At 38.2% G+C, this 16,301-nt stretch overlaps 1 protein-coding gene across 6 annotated transcripts; it reads right to left on the bottom strand.

Moving 5' to 3' along the window:
- Nucleotides 1–2,102: 2,102 nt before the first annotated feature.
- LOC106808486 (glycerophosphodiester phosphodiesterase domain-containing protein 5-like) lies at nucleotides 2,103–15,802 on the bottom strand. Of its 6 annotated transcripts, XM_014811226.1 has the most exons (15): nucleotides 15,554–15,802; nucleotides 12,920–13,080; nucleotides 12,592–12,695; nucleotides 11,763–11,856; nucleotides 11,316–11,474; nucleotides 10,986–11,079; nucleotides 9,425–9,570; nucleotides 8,696–8,778; nucleotides 8,295–8,445; nucleotides 7,808–8,029; nucleotides 7,103–7,260; nucleotides 6,441–6,588; nucleotides 5,762–5,844; nucleotides 5,240–5,303; nucleotides 4,703–4,786 (listed from the first exon to the last, which is right to left on the bottom strand). In XM_014811226.1, exons 2-14 carry the CDS (start codon nucleotides 13,034–13,036, stop codon nucleotides 5,249–5,251), a joined length of 1,614 nt encoding a protein of 537 aa, XP_014666712.1. In that variant the 5' UTR covers nucleotides 13,037–13,080; nucleotides 15,554–15,802; the 3' UTR covers nucleotides 4,703–4,786; nucleotides 5,240–5,248. The 6 variants fall into 6 exon arrangements, with proteins under 6 accessions (XP_014666709.1, XP_014666707.1, XP_014666708.1 ...); XM_014811223.1 differs by lacking the exon at nucleotides 5,240–5,303 and having other exon boundaries at nucleotides 2,103–4,786; nucleotides 15,521–15,802; XM_014811221.1 differs by lacking the exon at nucleotides 5,240–5,303 and having other exon boundaries at nucleotides 2,103–4,786.
- Nucleotides 15,803–16,301: the final 499 nt, after the last annotated feature.

Raw genomic sequence — 16,301 nt, 5'->3', positions numbered from 1 at the left:
AACACACACACACACACACACACACACACACACACACACACACACACACACACACACACACACACACACGCACACACACACGCACACACGCACGCACGCACGCGCACACACACACACCGTTTACTGCTTACTGTAGGACGCGCTGGTGGGATGAGGAGTGCGTTTATCACCGTAGCCATAGAAATAGTATACTAGCTCGGCTCTCTATACATTTCTATGCCCATGATAGACCGCCAGAATCATACGAGCCTGGGAATTTAATAGAATAGTAGGCACAATACTGTCGCGAAAAAGACATTGTGTGTGCGTAATGACTAACCAACTAAAAGGGTACGGGTTTGTCACCAACGGAGCTATCGCCATACTTTCCTAAGTAATGAAGAAAACACCTAGGCCTACGTTAACGGAACGTTACGTTAGTTTAGGCCTCCGTTACGTTAATGGAGGTTGTTGCTGCGATCTCGAAAAACCCATCTGTAGAGCATATCAGAGAAATTCTTGATACTTACGAAGGAAATAACGAAGATTGGTTGTGGTTTGTGAGCGGTTTAATTGTATTACATGAGAGAAACACTCACGTAAATTGTTTTAAACATTACAGCTTCGATTGGGTGTCATGGTGTAGACAATTGCGTTCAGAATTATACCCAACCCCGTATACTCAAAAAAAGCTATATAAAATATTTGCAACCATACAAAACATCTCATCTATACACTGCCAAGGAAATCATGAGGCTTTTCAAATCTGCATGGCATTTACACTTACGAAACATCTTTTTTTCGTTAAGAAAAATATAAAGAAATGTAAAAAAAGGGTTGAAAATGGAATAAAAGCAGGCGCTTACGCGTTAAAGTTGGGGTATTCTCGTTGACACTTGCAACCTGGGGGTGTTGCGTCAAACTACTGGTTAGAGGAGCTAAACAGTAATCTCACTGGAATTAATTGACTTACTGTGCTTGCGCAGGAAAGGACGAGAATGGTCTAACGCACCACTGTTTTAGTCGCTTAAATTTACTACGTCATGAATTTTATAAGGTAAAATGTGTAAAATGTTTGTTGCCATTTTTTTACATTAAAAGTAAGAACTATAACGGGACTAAACGTATCGTCAAATTCTTACCTGATAAGATACTGTTTCTCAACTAGTTAAAAATCCCAAAAACCTGGACGATTTGATATTAGTGTTCCTAACATTAATTGCTTGCTATGGGCTATGTATGAGTCACGAGTGTATGTTCACATCGAACAATATAGTAAAATAAGAAGTATAATGCAGCAATTTAACCATAAAAAGTGAACAGAATTACTTATATTTTATCAGTGAATTTTTTTTTTTTTTACAATTTACGGTGACGTAATCACTTTAATTCCTCTTTGCAAGCAAAATAAAACCTTAGCCCCAATCGTTAAGGTAAAAACGATACGGTATATAACTAAAAAGTACAGGTATGCTGTTTATTTTTAAGGAAGCCATTAAAACCAGTTCCCCGCTAAAAAATACTATCTGAACTTTTTTATGTTAGGCCGCACTTTTCACCTACCGGCATGGCTCTCTTTTCGATATATGAACATGGACGGTTACTACCCTCTTCAAATATCGCGTGGAATGAACTTTCGCAGACGTTGACTTGACTACGCCTCTGACATTATATATATATACATATATATATACACACACACAGCAGTTTCTGTTTCATGAACTAAAAATAAGGACCAAAAGTTCATGGCATATATTGTTTTACCGTGAATATCGCCGACACTACATCTGCCTGAGCTCACAGTTTCATTCGAACTTTCAGGAATTCTATACTCGTATAACGGGAGCAACGGCATGATTTCGCACTCAAGCCGTGCAGATGTGACTGCAGCACTAAAGCGTACGTGAAACATATATCATAGTCAAACATATCAAAAATATTTCCCCGTGAGCCAAACACATCACATGAAGCAATGAGTTTTAACTCGCCAGGTTATTTTTGTGTGGGAATGTCGCGGGTAACATGAATCTTCTACCCTTTAATAAAGTAAGCTGCAAATTCTACTAGCCAAGACATTAATAAATGCAGCAATTGCATTAGAAACACAAGCAGTTCAAGGCATATTTCAACACACATATATTTATTATATTATAATGAAAAATTCAAAACATGAAACGTGTGCGAATTAACAGTAAACGCAGTCAATAAATAAGTAATATATTAGTATTGTTTCGTGCAATTACATAACAAAAGCGGGACACCTTTATAGAAACAATGAAGTATACTCTTGCGTTAATAAAGCGCACTACAATTTGTATCAGTTATATAAAATAATAACATAACGTCACAAATACATCGCTATCTTCCTAGTGATGACCTGATGTATAATTGACTAAAGAAGGTGATAGCAAATCTCAATAATCAATAATTTACACACCATTGCACTTGGGGTACCCATTTAGATATTTTCACTAAAATTTCATTAAAGGAAAAACGTCTCCTGCTCCTACACATACTATTTACAGTGTGCATTTCAAAAATACTGCGAGAGCACTAAACAGCATAGTTATACGATCACCGGGTATGAGTGTCATAATAATAATAATATAATTACCGTAAGCCTCTAAATGAATACGAGGCATCGGACAATCACAGACTTTCTGCACACTAAATAGCTAGGGTTACACGACGAAGTTAGCATAATACACGACAAATATTAGTCCGGAAATGGTTTAGTTACCAGGGTACAAGCTGGAAATTTCAATCACAAATGTAAACGCAAAAGCGATTTCAAAAGGAAAACTCGCCTACGAGCGGCAAATGAATCCATTATGAAACTCGTATCTACCAGGGTGGAAGCAAGGAAGGAGATAGATGGGTCTCAAGAGGATATGGTCTCAAGGAACTAGATAGTGCGTCCCCACGGCTATCATAAGGCCTGTATATTACACGCAACCTATGAACGGAAATATTAATCTCAGTGGGTTATCAAAGTCAGGTTTTTGAAAACCTGTTTTAGAACCATCGCCTAGACGTGGTTGTAAATTACCCACATCTAAAACAGTGACGGCAACTAACCCGCGGTTTAAAACCCCGGATCTTTGTACCGAATTTTCTTCGCGTAGACGTTGTTTGACTCATCGTTGATCACACTGACCTACGTTAAAGGATTGCATCATGGAATGTTTGTAGCATTGCATACATAACATTTCTGAACTCTACACAAGAAAATGTTTACACAAGGTCAACTATAGAATGGCACGTGCAGTAGCGTGCTTGGTGTCATTGACCACTCAACGCTATCTAGAAGCATTAAAGCATGTAACTTCTTACATAATTAGACTTTTTACATGCCGAGAGAGATTCTACAAATCTTTATTACAGAGCGCCAAACTGCATAAGCTTTTACTGCATGCAGAAATGACTTCTGCCTAAAAAAGGTGGTCACAACGTTGACAGTAATAACCATAGAAATAATATAGATACACAATGTATCTATATTATTTCTATGGTAATAACCATGTTGTACTACCTATTAGGCCTAGTTGGTCGGGGTCCTGGTTATTTTTATGCAGGAAAAAATGCTTTAAATATGCACTACAAAATACTATATATTACATCATTACCATAAAAGACTTCATATAACATTTAATTACACACATGTAGATAGAAAGAATGCATAGGAATAAATAATTTCAAAAAACGCTTCTAATGTCTATACAAATGTATGCATGGAATATATATATGCTTTAGAGAAGGAAATGCAGCGATAAAACATTTGGGATCACAAAATACCTATATGCTGCTAGCTAGCTAAATCAATGTTTCCAGTGATTTTTTATGACTGTTCCATAATCTTGGTCTGTCAAAATAAGGTGGTTAAGCTTAATCAACTTTGGCATAATTAATCATAGATCATTGCAAAATATTTAGGAACATGGTTAGGAACATTCTTAATTACAAAAGAGTGGTAAGACATGATATGTAAAGTTAATTGACATCGCAAAGCTTCCATTAGCTGTAAACCAGATCTGAAACCATCGAAAGCTTTGAAGACAATTAACTAGTATAGTAGTAAGGCCATCATTATAAAAATTATACTATTAGACTCATGATAAACTGATACCAACAACAACAACAACACCAACACCAACAACAACAACAACAACAGTGGATCACTATCTTTCATGTAAACTGTTAATTCTAGTTTTATGTGGAAACTAGCAGAAACTACATAAAAACACACAATTACAAATCGATTACAAATTTGGCAGCACTGTTTCATGCAAAACCACTTAAGTGTGTGTGAATGTGTATAACAGACAGGTGTCACCTGCTTTCATCAAGTAGCGCCCAATCATGCCTAAACAATGAATCAACAACGATGGTAATTGGAAGACAGTGCACCTCTTGCTGGACGATCTGTGCACATTATCAAAATTATATCACTACTAGCATATAGTATATGTACTAAAGTAGCGATGTAGTTTTTTTTATATTGCTAGTCGCATACAAGTAAAACACATGGATTCAGATGTCTACCTTTACTTCGCTATGGTGTAGCGACTGGAGGAAAGAATCGCCGAGGTCTCCCCCTTCTAAATGATATGGATCATCAGTATCACATGATTCACTAATGTTCCAGTCTTTGTAGTGATTGCCGAGTGAACTCGGGTCTGCACTGTAATCTCCGTCTGCCACGGACACCAGTAATTTATCTTTCATACCACTTCGACGCTGCCTCTCAGTGTTTCCCGCCTGTAAGTGGCTCATCGGCTGCTGTCTGCAGGTGCACAATAATCGGTATCTGCAGAAGAAATGTGCTATGTTGTAGGACTGACAACAAAATAACTAATAAATAACTAAGCCTAAAACCAATTAAGATGTTCAAGCATGCATGTACTACATGTATATTAGTATCAGAACAGCAACTGTCGTTGCACCGTAGATGACATATTACTAACATGCACACATGCACATGTGTATTTAATAAATTCACACCACCCTCTATAACTTCCAGACCTGCTTAACATTGATGCGAAGTGTTATTTCCTTGTAAATACGGAGTATTATATGGCAAATTATATATCAATCTGAGATAATAATTCAAACAATTGCTCTCGGGGAAATATCTGTACAAAATTATCCACAGCACATTTAATTTAACAAAACATTACATTAACATTATTAATTAACATTACCATTAAGATTAACATTAACATCAACAAAAGATTAACATTTAATAATAAATTAATTAAACCTCAAATAATCACAAAACTGGGCCGGCTTCTGGGATATAACTTTGATTGACATCAGGCCGATTCCTTTAACACAAAAAAACAAAGATCAACAGACCTAAAGAATTAAAAAGAGGAAATTCTATAAACCAGACATAACAGCAGACAAGCTCATAAAAGATCAAGTCTAAATCACCAAGACACACATTCTATTGACTACCCACATAAAACAATACATTTAAGACTATAGGTTTTCAATGCAAACACATTTGAGCTTTTCAAGTATATGAATACAGACGAATGAAGGAAATTATTGAATGTACTGCAAAACCAAAATCACGAGATTAAAGAAAAAATACATGTATAAACAACACACAAGTTATAGCCTTTTCAATTATATTCATCATAAATGTACTCAATTATACCAAAACGTGCTATCAATCATGTGTGAATATATTGTGGATATATATGTCACCATATTAGTAATTATATCCCTTGTTAGAAGGTATGTAGGACCTAAAAATAATTGATACAGTGGTACATACTTGATCAGAAGAAACATGCCAACCACAGTTAGAAAGGACGTAGCACTTGTCACTAACCACATCAAAGAAAAGACGTCCTTGCTCTGTAATGCATAACAAAGATTATCATCATTGCTTGTTTTACTACTGATAGATTATCTTGAAAACTATAGGATCAGTCTTATCTTACTCTAACTGTGATACAATGGGCAACATAAGCCGATCTGCTATTAGATTAACAGATAATATACCACAACCTCATCTAAATAAATCTATAGATTCCTGACTGTACTATGCAATGTGGACAGAGTTGCGGATGCATGACTTTAAAATATACCGTCTATAACAATCTAGAACTAAAGAGCCAACCAAGAGATAGTAGAGGTGTCATATTACCTAATTCGAACAAAGCTTACACTAAGAGGCACTCTGTGTTTCACAAACAAAAGAATACTCACAAAAGCTTTTCCTAGAAATGATAACACTTATAGTAGTTAATAGCTTGTCAACATAACCAGTGAAGTGTGCACCAACAAGTAGCCACATGAGACATACCATTAGTATAGGTAAGCACTAATCGCCTATGGTAGTATATTGGCAGCACTCTTGTGAAAACTGTTCGACTATTTAGTATGTACCCACTATTGTGGCATTTTAAAATAGTTACTGCAATTATATTGAAATGCTGATATTAGCTCACCATGAGGAGCAGTGGCTCTGATAGGCGCTGCAAGTGCTGACACCTGTTGGTCGTCACCGATTCCACTCCGATGCACCAGTAAAAGGAGAAAAGCCACGCATTGTTCACCACGTACATGTTCAGGCTAATATTGTAGTGGTTAAAATACCTGAAGACAAATAAAATGTACATTACAGTAGGGGTATTTTGACACATCGTCAGGAAAATTTTACAGTAATAATATTTGCTACATGCTCCTTTCTAAAATTTGCTGAAATCTATTATGAGTGGTAAATGAATGCTTCCTCGTATTTGACTTTTCAAAAAGGAATAAAAATATAGAATATAAGCTATAAAATATTTACAAATATAGCATAACACTGCTACATAAAACCTCTGACCACGGCAGAAATTGTTGTGAGAACTGGCACAAAGAAAACAAACAATTTGGTCAACTGCATGTACACAAATTTCGTTTTGGCTAATCTGCGAGTCAGAATTACACGATCCTTTCTTTGAACATTATTGTGTTTTATGTCTGTGAACCATTGAGACTTGTAGAGATCATGAGAATCTTTTCTTGAGAATCATGTAAATAATTTGTTTACAACTTTAGTTAAATACCTACGAGTAAAACTCGAATTTTTCAAAGTATATTTTTCATAAGATATTTTCTTACTTACTGAACTTCATCTTGGTCGAATTGCGGGTGTAGTAGATTAAGCACATCGATTTTCATCTTCAACAGATTCTCTGTCGAGTTGACAATTTCAGATACATATATAAAGTCTGGTGCCCTCTGTTGAACATTTTCTCGCTGGCGTAAGGGAAGCCACCACACCTAAATGAAGTTGGCAGTTTGGTGTTAACGAAATATACTAATTAATTTGGCTAATTTCGATTAGTTATCACAGTGGTATTATACGAATTAAAAACTATTAAAATCTTCAATGTTTGATCGCATATCAAAAAAAGAATGAGTTTCCTATCCCTGACCAAACATGCATAGTGCCAAAATAAATCCCGATATTGATTGTTTAAAAGTATTAATCATACCAACGGTGATGAATCTCATTTTCTACAGGTGGGTAGAATTATTCAAAATTGTGTTTTAGTGTGCATTTCACAACCACCACATGACATGAGATCAAAATCTTGCAATGTACGATTAATCATGTAAGTGACAGGTATTGTCATTGTTTACATGATTGCTTAATGATTGCAGGACCAAATCCAGGAGAAATATCTGACTGCATTCGTAATTTACTAAAGAAACCGTCTAATACACCGTCATGCAAATTAACACAGTACTAATAGCACGTCTCCACCTCATATGTACTGTGAGAGTGTCTTCGTCGAACATTATGCTAGCACATGTATTCACTCACACGGGAATGGTCTGCAGGTGACGATAATATGAGATCCAGGACCACGTCTACGAAATTGTCATGATTCGGGTGTCCTTTAGGTGGCCGACTGAGATCGAATACCAAACTCACGTTGGCAGAGCTAGCAAAATCTACAAACTCCTCAAGAGTTGGAATCTTCTGCTGCCAGATTTCATCACGATCTTCTGCAGATAAAGAGGCCACCGTCCCAAAAGGGTCATCCTGAAAAGAAAGGATGGGAATTCAATTTGACACTGACCATACACTGCACAGATAAAATTATAGCAGAATTAATAGAATTATACCAGAATCAGAGTAAACAGGGTGTGTGTATATTTTTACTATTTTTTATTTCCAAACTGATATCATTGGATGTTCTCTTATTGCAAAAACGATTGTCACGAGCGATTGTAAATTTTCAAATATAAGGTTGAACAACTATTATAGTCTATGCAATAAGTATATTCTTTATACTAGTCTATTATACCTGGAGAAACCACGAGCCGGCATCTAGTAGACGTAAATCGGACATGTTGAAGAAAGACACGTCGGAGTTCTGAGAATCAGGGCCTAGCTCAGCAATGTTGGTCGTCCTCTTCAGCGTATTGTCGTGCATTAGAAACGGAATGCCGTCGTAACTGCGGCAGTAAGTTTGACATCCAATAAACCAATCGAATCCAAACAATAACCCAATAACCAATCCAATAATCAATCCAATAACAAGTCCAATAATCAAAACCCGACTCATTCGAATTTAACGCATTCAAGCTAACCTTCCATTTTCCAACAAAATCTATACAACTGCACACATATGTTGTCATATTTGGGATTAGATTAAATGAAAACTCCCTAGACATTGATGTAGAACAACAACCCGGATGCACATACCTGATGTGTACGTCTGTTTCCACACCAAAGACATTGTATTTCATGGCTTGTCTATACGAGAACATGGTGTTCTCTGGAGCTATCTGAGGAATATAACACAGAGTTGCATGAGATGAACTTAGTGTTGCCTCTGTCATAGGATGGCCGAGACGAGAAGCGCTTCGCCAGGTTTCTAATTTAGGCGTAAAACGCTGCTTGCCAGATGCACATAGAGCCACGTCTTCATCAGAGAAACATCAGATAATTTATTAATTTATACAATAAATTTATTATGATTATAAATACTTAGTTTCAATTCCAAACGCCGCATCGTTTAAACGAATTGAATTCAGTTCCTAATATTTATACAGATTTTTTTTACACCACAAAGAAACTTCAATGAACGTGTAAGTTATATTATACTAAAATATGGTCAAATCTTTTACAGTGTATCTTTTACAGTATTTCATATCTTTACAGTGACCCATTTACTATGCAAAATCCATCACAATGAAGCAAATTGCACCATCCCACTGCAATTGCTAAAAGAATCCCTCAAAACATGCCATCTGGACTCCCCTTCATGAAGTATGCCTCCTTAAACACCAAATTTATACGCAAAAAGTTGCAACCTAATTGCTTTTGTACTTCAAATAAATGCATAGTTAAGCAGAACAACATCTTGACACCTGTTTGTATATCTGAGAGGGAAATAATTGTCACAGCAGGACACATAGAATGACAACACACCTCTGGGGCACCCCTATGACCAAACAGCAGGGGTTTCATTGGCAGCTCTGCTCGTGACGTGATGCATGGAGATCGAATCATCAACGGACACAAATACACGAACATCATCAGTCCGATGTAGGCGACCAGTAGCACTATCCTATGACCTGCACACAGACACATACGTTGTATAATTCTGTTTTATATAAAATAATGTACTGATTCTGTGTAAAATTTCATAATCTGCCCTGATATATTTCATAACTGGCAGTAATTATTTCTGGATAACTGCTAACCTTCAATCAAGTCCAATAGATAATTCCTCTCTGCGTATAGGTGTATGTAAACAGCACCATTAACATAGTCATTACCATCTCCTTAAACACCACCACCACTACCACCTTTATCATTGCCACCCTCGCCACCACCACACGTACCAACACCATCACCTCCATCACCATTAATCACCATCACCTCAGTTAAAGTGATTACGTCACGAATTTCTAGCACCATCAAGTAGTACATTTGTGTGTTATTTGTACAAAATAAAATGTATGAAAATACAATTAGTGTTTCTGTTTACTTTTCATGCTTTATTACCTTCTTTATATGCCCTAATTTGCCGGTGAAAAACAGAGAGACGCCAGTATCTGAACAGTACTGGGGGAATAGTGTTAGACAACAGAAATTACCAAATTGTCTAGATTTTTGCAAATTTAACCAACATAAAAACATTTATATCAGGTGAGAGTTTGAGGATATATTTAGTAACGTTAGGATCACCTGGAGTAACCAGCAGTGCGTTAATCTCAGTGCTGCTTTGAGGGCTATATTTTCTGCTCTACTGATTACTGCTGCTATAGTGTGCTATGACTACAGTCTACTACTACTCGAATACTGCTGCTGCTACTGCTGCTGCTACTGCTGCTGCTGATGCTGCTGCTACTGTTGCTGCTAATGCCGCTGCTACTATGCGTTCTGGTACCCTTACCGAGTTACTCCTGCTGTTACTGCATTACCACGGCCCACCTCTGCAACTGTTACTGTACTGCTGCTGCTAACACACAATATGTCGAAGAAGCAAAAAGCCTAAGCAGTGTTATGTGTGCCGAAATACCTCTATATATATATATATATATATATATATATATATATATATATATATATATATATATATATATATTACTCTTGCAGTCCAGTGGCTAACAAAAGTTTAACTGTGCCGCACAATTGAAAACTAGTGCCGCAGCTGTATGCATGTACCATTGAAAGGATTACATATTTTCACACCAGCACTGTTCCACTCAGTCACATACGAAATGTGTGCAACTGCAATGCAATGACGTTTCCTATAATTGGTAACAGATATTTCTGGTTAAATGACCCAGGCATACTACTGTTATTTATAGACCTTGCTGCCTGAGCTGCTAGTTTGATAGACACACTGATGGATGTTCATGATTTTCTAATACTCACATCTAATCTCAGCAGCCAATAACATTTCATCAATTAAATAGACAAAGGCAATGAGATGCAATATTATATGAAACACCGATATCATGCAATGGCTGTTATTGCTCACCTGCGCCGGAAATACTAAACCAGCCAGATATGATTGGCCACGAAAACAACGTCAGTAACGCGGTCCAAGCAAACCACAGAAATGGAGCAAACACCTGAAACGCACAGGAACGTGTATAACATTTGTAACAAAAACAATTAATTAATTAATTGTTTACAATCAATGTTATTTACAATTGTTATTTAACAACATTATTTACAATCAATAACTGTTAACAATCAATTAAATCACAAATATTTACTTTACGGCTTTGTACATGTACTAACAAACACGGACAGTATAGTGACTGAGGGTACGGTGTGTGATTGACAATGTGCAGATGATTCATACCTCAAGGGAGATGAGGACAACGGCCCATTCTGTACGCCAAATCTCTGTTACGATGACAGTCTCAGCAAGACAGATGGCAAAAATTATGAGCAGCACACACTTATGCAGTCCATGTAGAAACAGCCCATTCCCAAGCACAAAACGTAGCAATGAAAGCACCTGAATCAAATACGAATTTAGGATGAGAACTATGAGATAGACAAAATGTGAAAACAAATGTATCTGAAAGCAAATCCAACTTCATACAATATTTTGTTTATAGTGCTAATTTTATTAATTTATCATTGTATTAACTGTAATTTTTGTTAATTATTTTTACATTTAATGTAATCAAGCAAAAAATTGTGTGTCCATTATAGGAGGTATACAACATAAGGACTTATAGTTTACAAAAGCCATATGTAGCAAAGGTGATGAAAGCAGAGTTAGAAGATATAAGTCACTTACTAACATGAAAGACGTGTAACAAAGAGCAACTGAGGCAAGGCCAACCATCAGCCAATACCAACGAAACCAGAAGCCAAGGTTATTATATATGAACCTAAAAAAGCAGAAAGATGTTAATTCCCTATATTCAAATCTAAAACTGGCACAATTAAACAACTGACCACAGCTGCTAGGAGATATACATGAGTCTGATTTATAAATTATGTCAGGGTATCTTTTTTGACAATTAACCTTGCTACAAGACAAAAATATATATATCATATTTTCAGCTGGGCAACCAGACTTGAACTCATCATAAGCAATAAAAATAATAACATGTGTACGTGATCGTCTTATTTTACTTCATGAGGTGGATAGACAAATACTTTATGGCGATACTAGTTGGACCTCAGTAATTCAGCACTCGCTCACCAGTACGAATTGAAACCGGTGGTCATTAGTTTGTGTATCCACCGATCAGTGGTGTCACCGCTTTCCGCGATATAAACAAACATTGTTCCAAGTGCTAATATATAACACATTATTATCTAATGTATCATTAGCTCTTGATTGCTTATACGTGCTATCGTCACTCCCAGTTATAATTTTCACCCTTCAACATGGCACATAAGAGATGAGAGGTGGTGAAGTATTGTTATTTCTGTTGTTCTTTATCTGACAATGAATGGTTTGGAATCTTCAGTGGTCTGGCAACCCCCCCCCCCCCATCTCAAGGGTGCTGGATTACCGCAAACCAGCATGTATATGAAACCTGTAAGCCCATCATATAAACTTTGTAAAAAAAAACATCCACGCTTTAATTTTAATTTAGCAGTAAATTTGAGCTCACCAGTCAAAATCATTGAAGTCATTGTTGCTAACAAGCCAAAAGTACAGCCATATCATAGTATACACATATGTGACCACCAACATTCCAAACCATAGTATATCTTTCTGAAAAAGGTGCAAATATCAATATTATTTATTGTCCTTTTTCAACAAGACATTTACATTAATAATTTTAAGCAATTGCTCATATCTATAAAGACTGTAATATGTTATATTATAATACCATATAGCACTGCCCTTCAGCATTAAACAGTCAAGTGTACCATGCAAACTCATATATTACGTATCTGCTCTGTAGCAGTTTAAACTTGTTATCACACATGATGCACCTTTCTTGTTCGGTCTCTCAACTGCTGATAGCGGCGCCACCTGCATCCTACCAAACCTGTTACCAATGACGAAATGTAGTTTCGTTGGCAACTCTGTAACTGCTGGCTGGCCATCATGTGATCCAGGAATTTAGTAGCCAAACACTAAGTCATTGGCTCTCCTATAAATGCAAAAATTTCAGTATAAAATTGAGATAAATTTAATATATAATATATTGCCCGATGATGACGGTTCTAAATGAGCTTTTATCTCTCAAGTCATGCAAACTTGACATTCATGCATACAACATGCAATCTCACCGAACCGAACGCACGGGGTCATACCTATGTGTCCCAGGTACCTATGTGTCCCGGTACCTATGTGCAGGCATGAAAATGACCGGTTAAGAAAAACACTGAAAACCCCCGAGGCGGGGGGGGGAACCCTGAGGCGGGAGGGGAACCCCTAAGGCGGGGGGGGGTACCCCCTCCCACGGTAGAAAGATTTTTTAATTTTGGGGGTCAGAATCATGCAATCTGGTGCATTCTGTAATGAGATTTTTAACCTTATATTTAAAGAGAATCTGGATTAAGATCCTTCCATATAGCAGAACACATACCGAAACATGTGCGGCTGGCAGCAAGCTAGACTGGTACCCGGTCGACAGTTCCACACGCTACACTAACGTCAGTGTAGCGAAGGATATATGCCGGAGTGAAGGTGGCGAACGGGTATCAGTCTAGCAGCCAGCCACCTTTATTGTTTTTGTCGAAGGGTAGACTGCTATCCGGCCTCACGCTCTGCTAGACAATGTACACGCTCTGCGACAAACAGTTCGGCCGCGAACCAGTCTAGCCAGAGGTGACCTTTCAGTGTACCCTGGGTTGCACGCTTGTTCTTGCGTGTGGACGTACATGTAGAGTACATACTCCGGCACTCCGGCATATATCCTTCGCTACAATGACATTAGTGTAGGGTGTGGAACTGTCGACCGGGTACCAGTCTAGCTTGCTGCCAGCCGCAGTAGACGATCGATAAACCGTGCGCCTGCATGTACATATGCCGTGGTAGATTACGAATGCTGCACGTAAACTCGGAAAACGCGGAAACAATTCTGGGATCGGGGAAAAAGCGGAAATCCGGAAAATTTTCATGCCTGTATGTGTCCCAGTACCCAGGTACCTATGTGTCCCGGTACCTATGTGTCCCGGTACCTATGTGTCCCAGTACCCAGGTACCTATGTGTCCCGGTACCTATGTGTCCCAGTACCCAGGTACCTAATAGTATGTGTCCCGGTACCTGTTTCCCAGTACACGAAACAAAGGATTTCAGGATTAGGCCTAGGCTGTTACGTCAACAAACAAAAAATTAAAATGTTTTTTTAGTTTTTTTAGTTTTTTAGTTTAGGTACCGGGAAACATAGGTATCAGGACACATAGGTACCTGGGTACTGGGACGCATAGGTACCGGGACACATAGGTACTGGGAAACATAGGTACGGGGACACATAGGTACCTGGGTACTGGGACACATAGGTACCTGGTTACTGGGGACACATAGGTACTGGGACACATACTAGATACCTGGGTACTGGGACATATAAGGCGTTTTTATCTAAGCGAATACGCTTTACGGTTTCGCAAATCTTCCACTTATCTAGACGGTTTCGTGAAAGCGCTTTGGTCGTTTCTCGTTTTTATCTAGATGGTTTGCGAAAATGCTTTGCGAAACAGTCGAAATTGCCCAGCGAGCGATTTCAGACGATTTCAACATTCAATATGGCGGATAGTCAAACGTAAGTTATTAAGTAGTTTTCTTAATAAATGATTATATAAGAATAATAAGTTAATGTGTTATAAAAACGTACGAAGATCAGCTAAATCCTAACCAAATGGTCTGCCATCTTGCGTTGTTTTTATGTACCGGGTAACAAAAGCGCTTTCACCAAACCGCTGATCACGTGATTTAGGAAACCAATTTACCGATTTCGCTTACATAAAAACGCCTATAGGTACCGGGACACATGGGTACCGGGGCACATAGGTATGGACCCGAACGCACGCCGTCGCCACTGTGCACAAACAGAAATATAGTCTCTATATTTGTTGTTCGTGGAGTGGCGTGCGTGCGTGCGTCAATCATTAAGAATAAGCGTCTAAGACTCAATTTGGTAGTAAACACATTTCCTGTTTTTTTACCATCAACTTCAAGGCATCATTATTAATATTATTGAAATGGTCCAAGTGAAGTGGGCCCGTGGCACTGACACTGTGACTGTGGCAACAGAAATGGCGGCCGTGCTTGCATGGCGTTGAAGGATTGCGATTTAACAGTGAATTAGTGAAATAATATAGTGTGTGTATAGTACCCAGTGGCTAATATCGATTGATTACGAATTCAGGACACCGCGTAAGTCCTAATTAGCATCTGTCCGTATAGTTTTACATTTTATGGCGACCATCGAGTACGTGATTCGGTACACCTGACAATGATCCGCTATTACTGCAAGCACATGAGATCGTCATCGACTCGGCAGAAGCGATGTATGGCATCTAATTAAAAACCACAAGTATATTCAAATAAAGCAGATAACAAAGTTTCAAAATATATATATATATACTGTAAACGAGCCTAAATGAAAGCACAAGCTAACATTTTGCAGGAAGTGATCCGCTATCCCTTGAAGCATTGTAGTGCTGCTGAGTGCTGTCGGTTGGACCTTACACGACACTACTCCAGTGACCATTCGCTATTAGTCAACCTATCCTTGTCATAAATACTTCAGGTATAACTCATGATACGCATGCAAAGGTTTCATCCCATTGACATTGATATTTAAAAAATCATAAATTATATAATGGTCTGTCGCAAATCAAAACATGTTCGTAGAAAGATAGTGAGCTATTTTCCTCTGAGAGCCTACCGCCACCTCTCGGTCAATATTGGAGTTACTGCGTAATATACTTTGAGTTAATCTGTGGTTATCGTGTATGTTTTTCTTTTCAATATATTATACTAGCGGGATACCCGGCGTTGCCCGGGGAAATCAGTGGCGTTACTCAGCTGGTGAGCGCTTGGTTGAAAGGAAAATACCGCAAAAATATAACTATCTATCTATCCATGCATCCATCCATGCATCCATGCATCCATCCATCCCATTCCATGCCATGCCATCCCATCTCATCGCACCACATCCCATCACATATCCCATCCCATCACATCCCATCTCATCCCACTCAGTGCCATCCCATGCCATCCCATGCCATCCCATCCCATCCAATCCCATCCCATCGCATCCCATCCCATATCTCATTCCATCTCATCCCATCCCATGCCATCCCATGCCATACCATGCCATCCCATCCCATGCCATCCCATGCCATCCCATGCCATCCCATGCC

This window comes from Priapulus caudatus, unplaced genomic scaffold (genome assembly GCF_000485595.1).
Source record: "Priapulus caudatus unplaced genomic scaffold, Priapulus_caudatus-5.0.1 Scaffold280, whole genome shotgun sequence".
NCBI lineage: Eukaryota > Metazoa > Priapulida > Priapulimorpha > Priapulimorphida > Priapulidae > Priapulus > Priapulus caudatus.
The sequence above is the reverse complement of the archived record's forward strand: the minus strand, read 5'-3'. Positions and strand labels throughout refer to the sequence as shown.

Excerpts from the sequence above, each read along its gene's own strand:
- LOC106808486 (XM_014811223.1), bottom strand. The coding sequence starts at position 13,036 with ATGATGGCCAGCCAGCAGTTACAGAGTTGCCAACGAAACTACATTTCG. Across the intron at positions 8,030-8,294 it reads CCGGCTCGTGGTTTCTCCAG|GATGACCCTTTTGGGACGGT; the intron begins GTATAATAGACT and ends CTTTCTTTTCAG. Across the intron at positions 4,787-5,761 it reads GGCATGTTTCTTCTGATCAA|ATACCGATTATTGTGCACCT; the intron begins GTATGTACCACT and ends TTTCTTCTGCAG.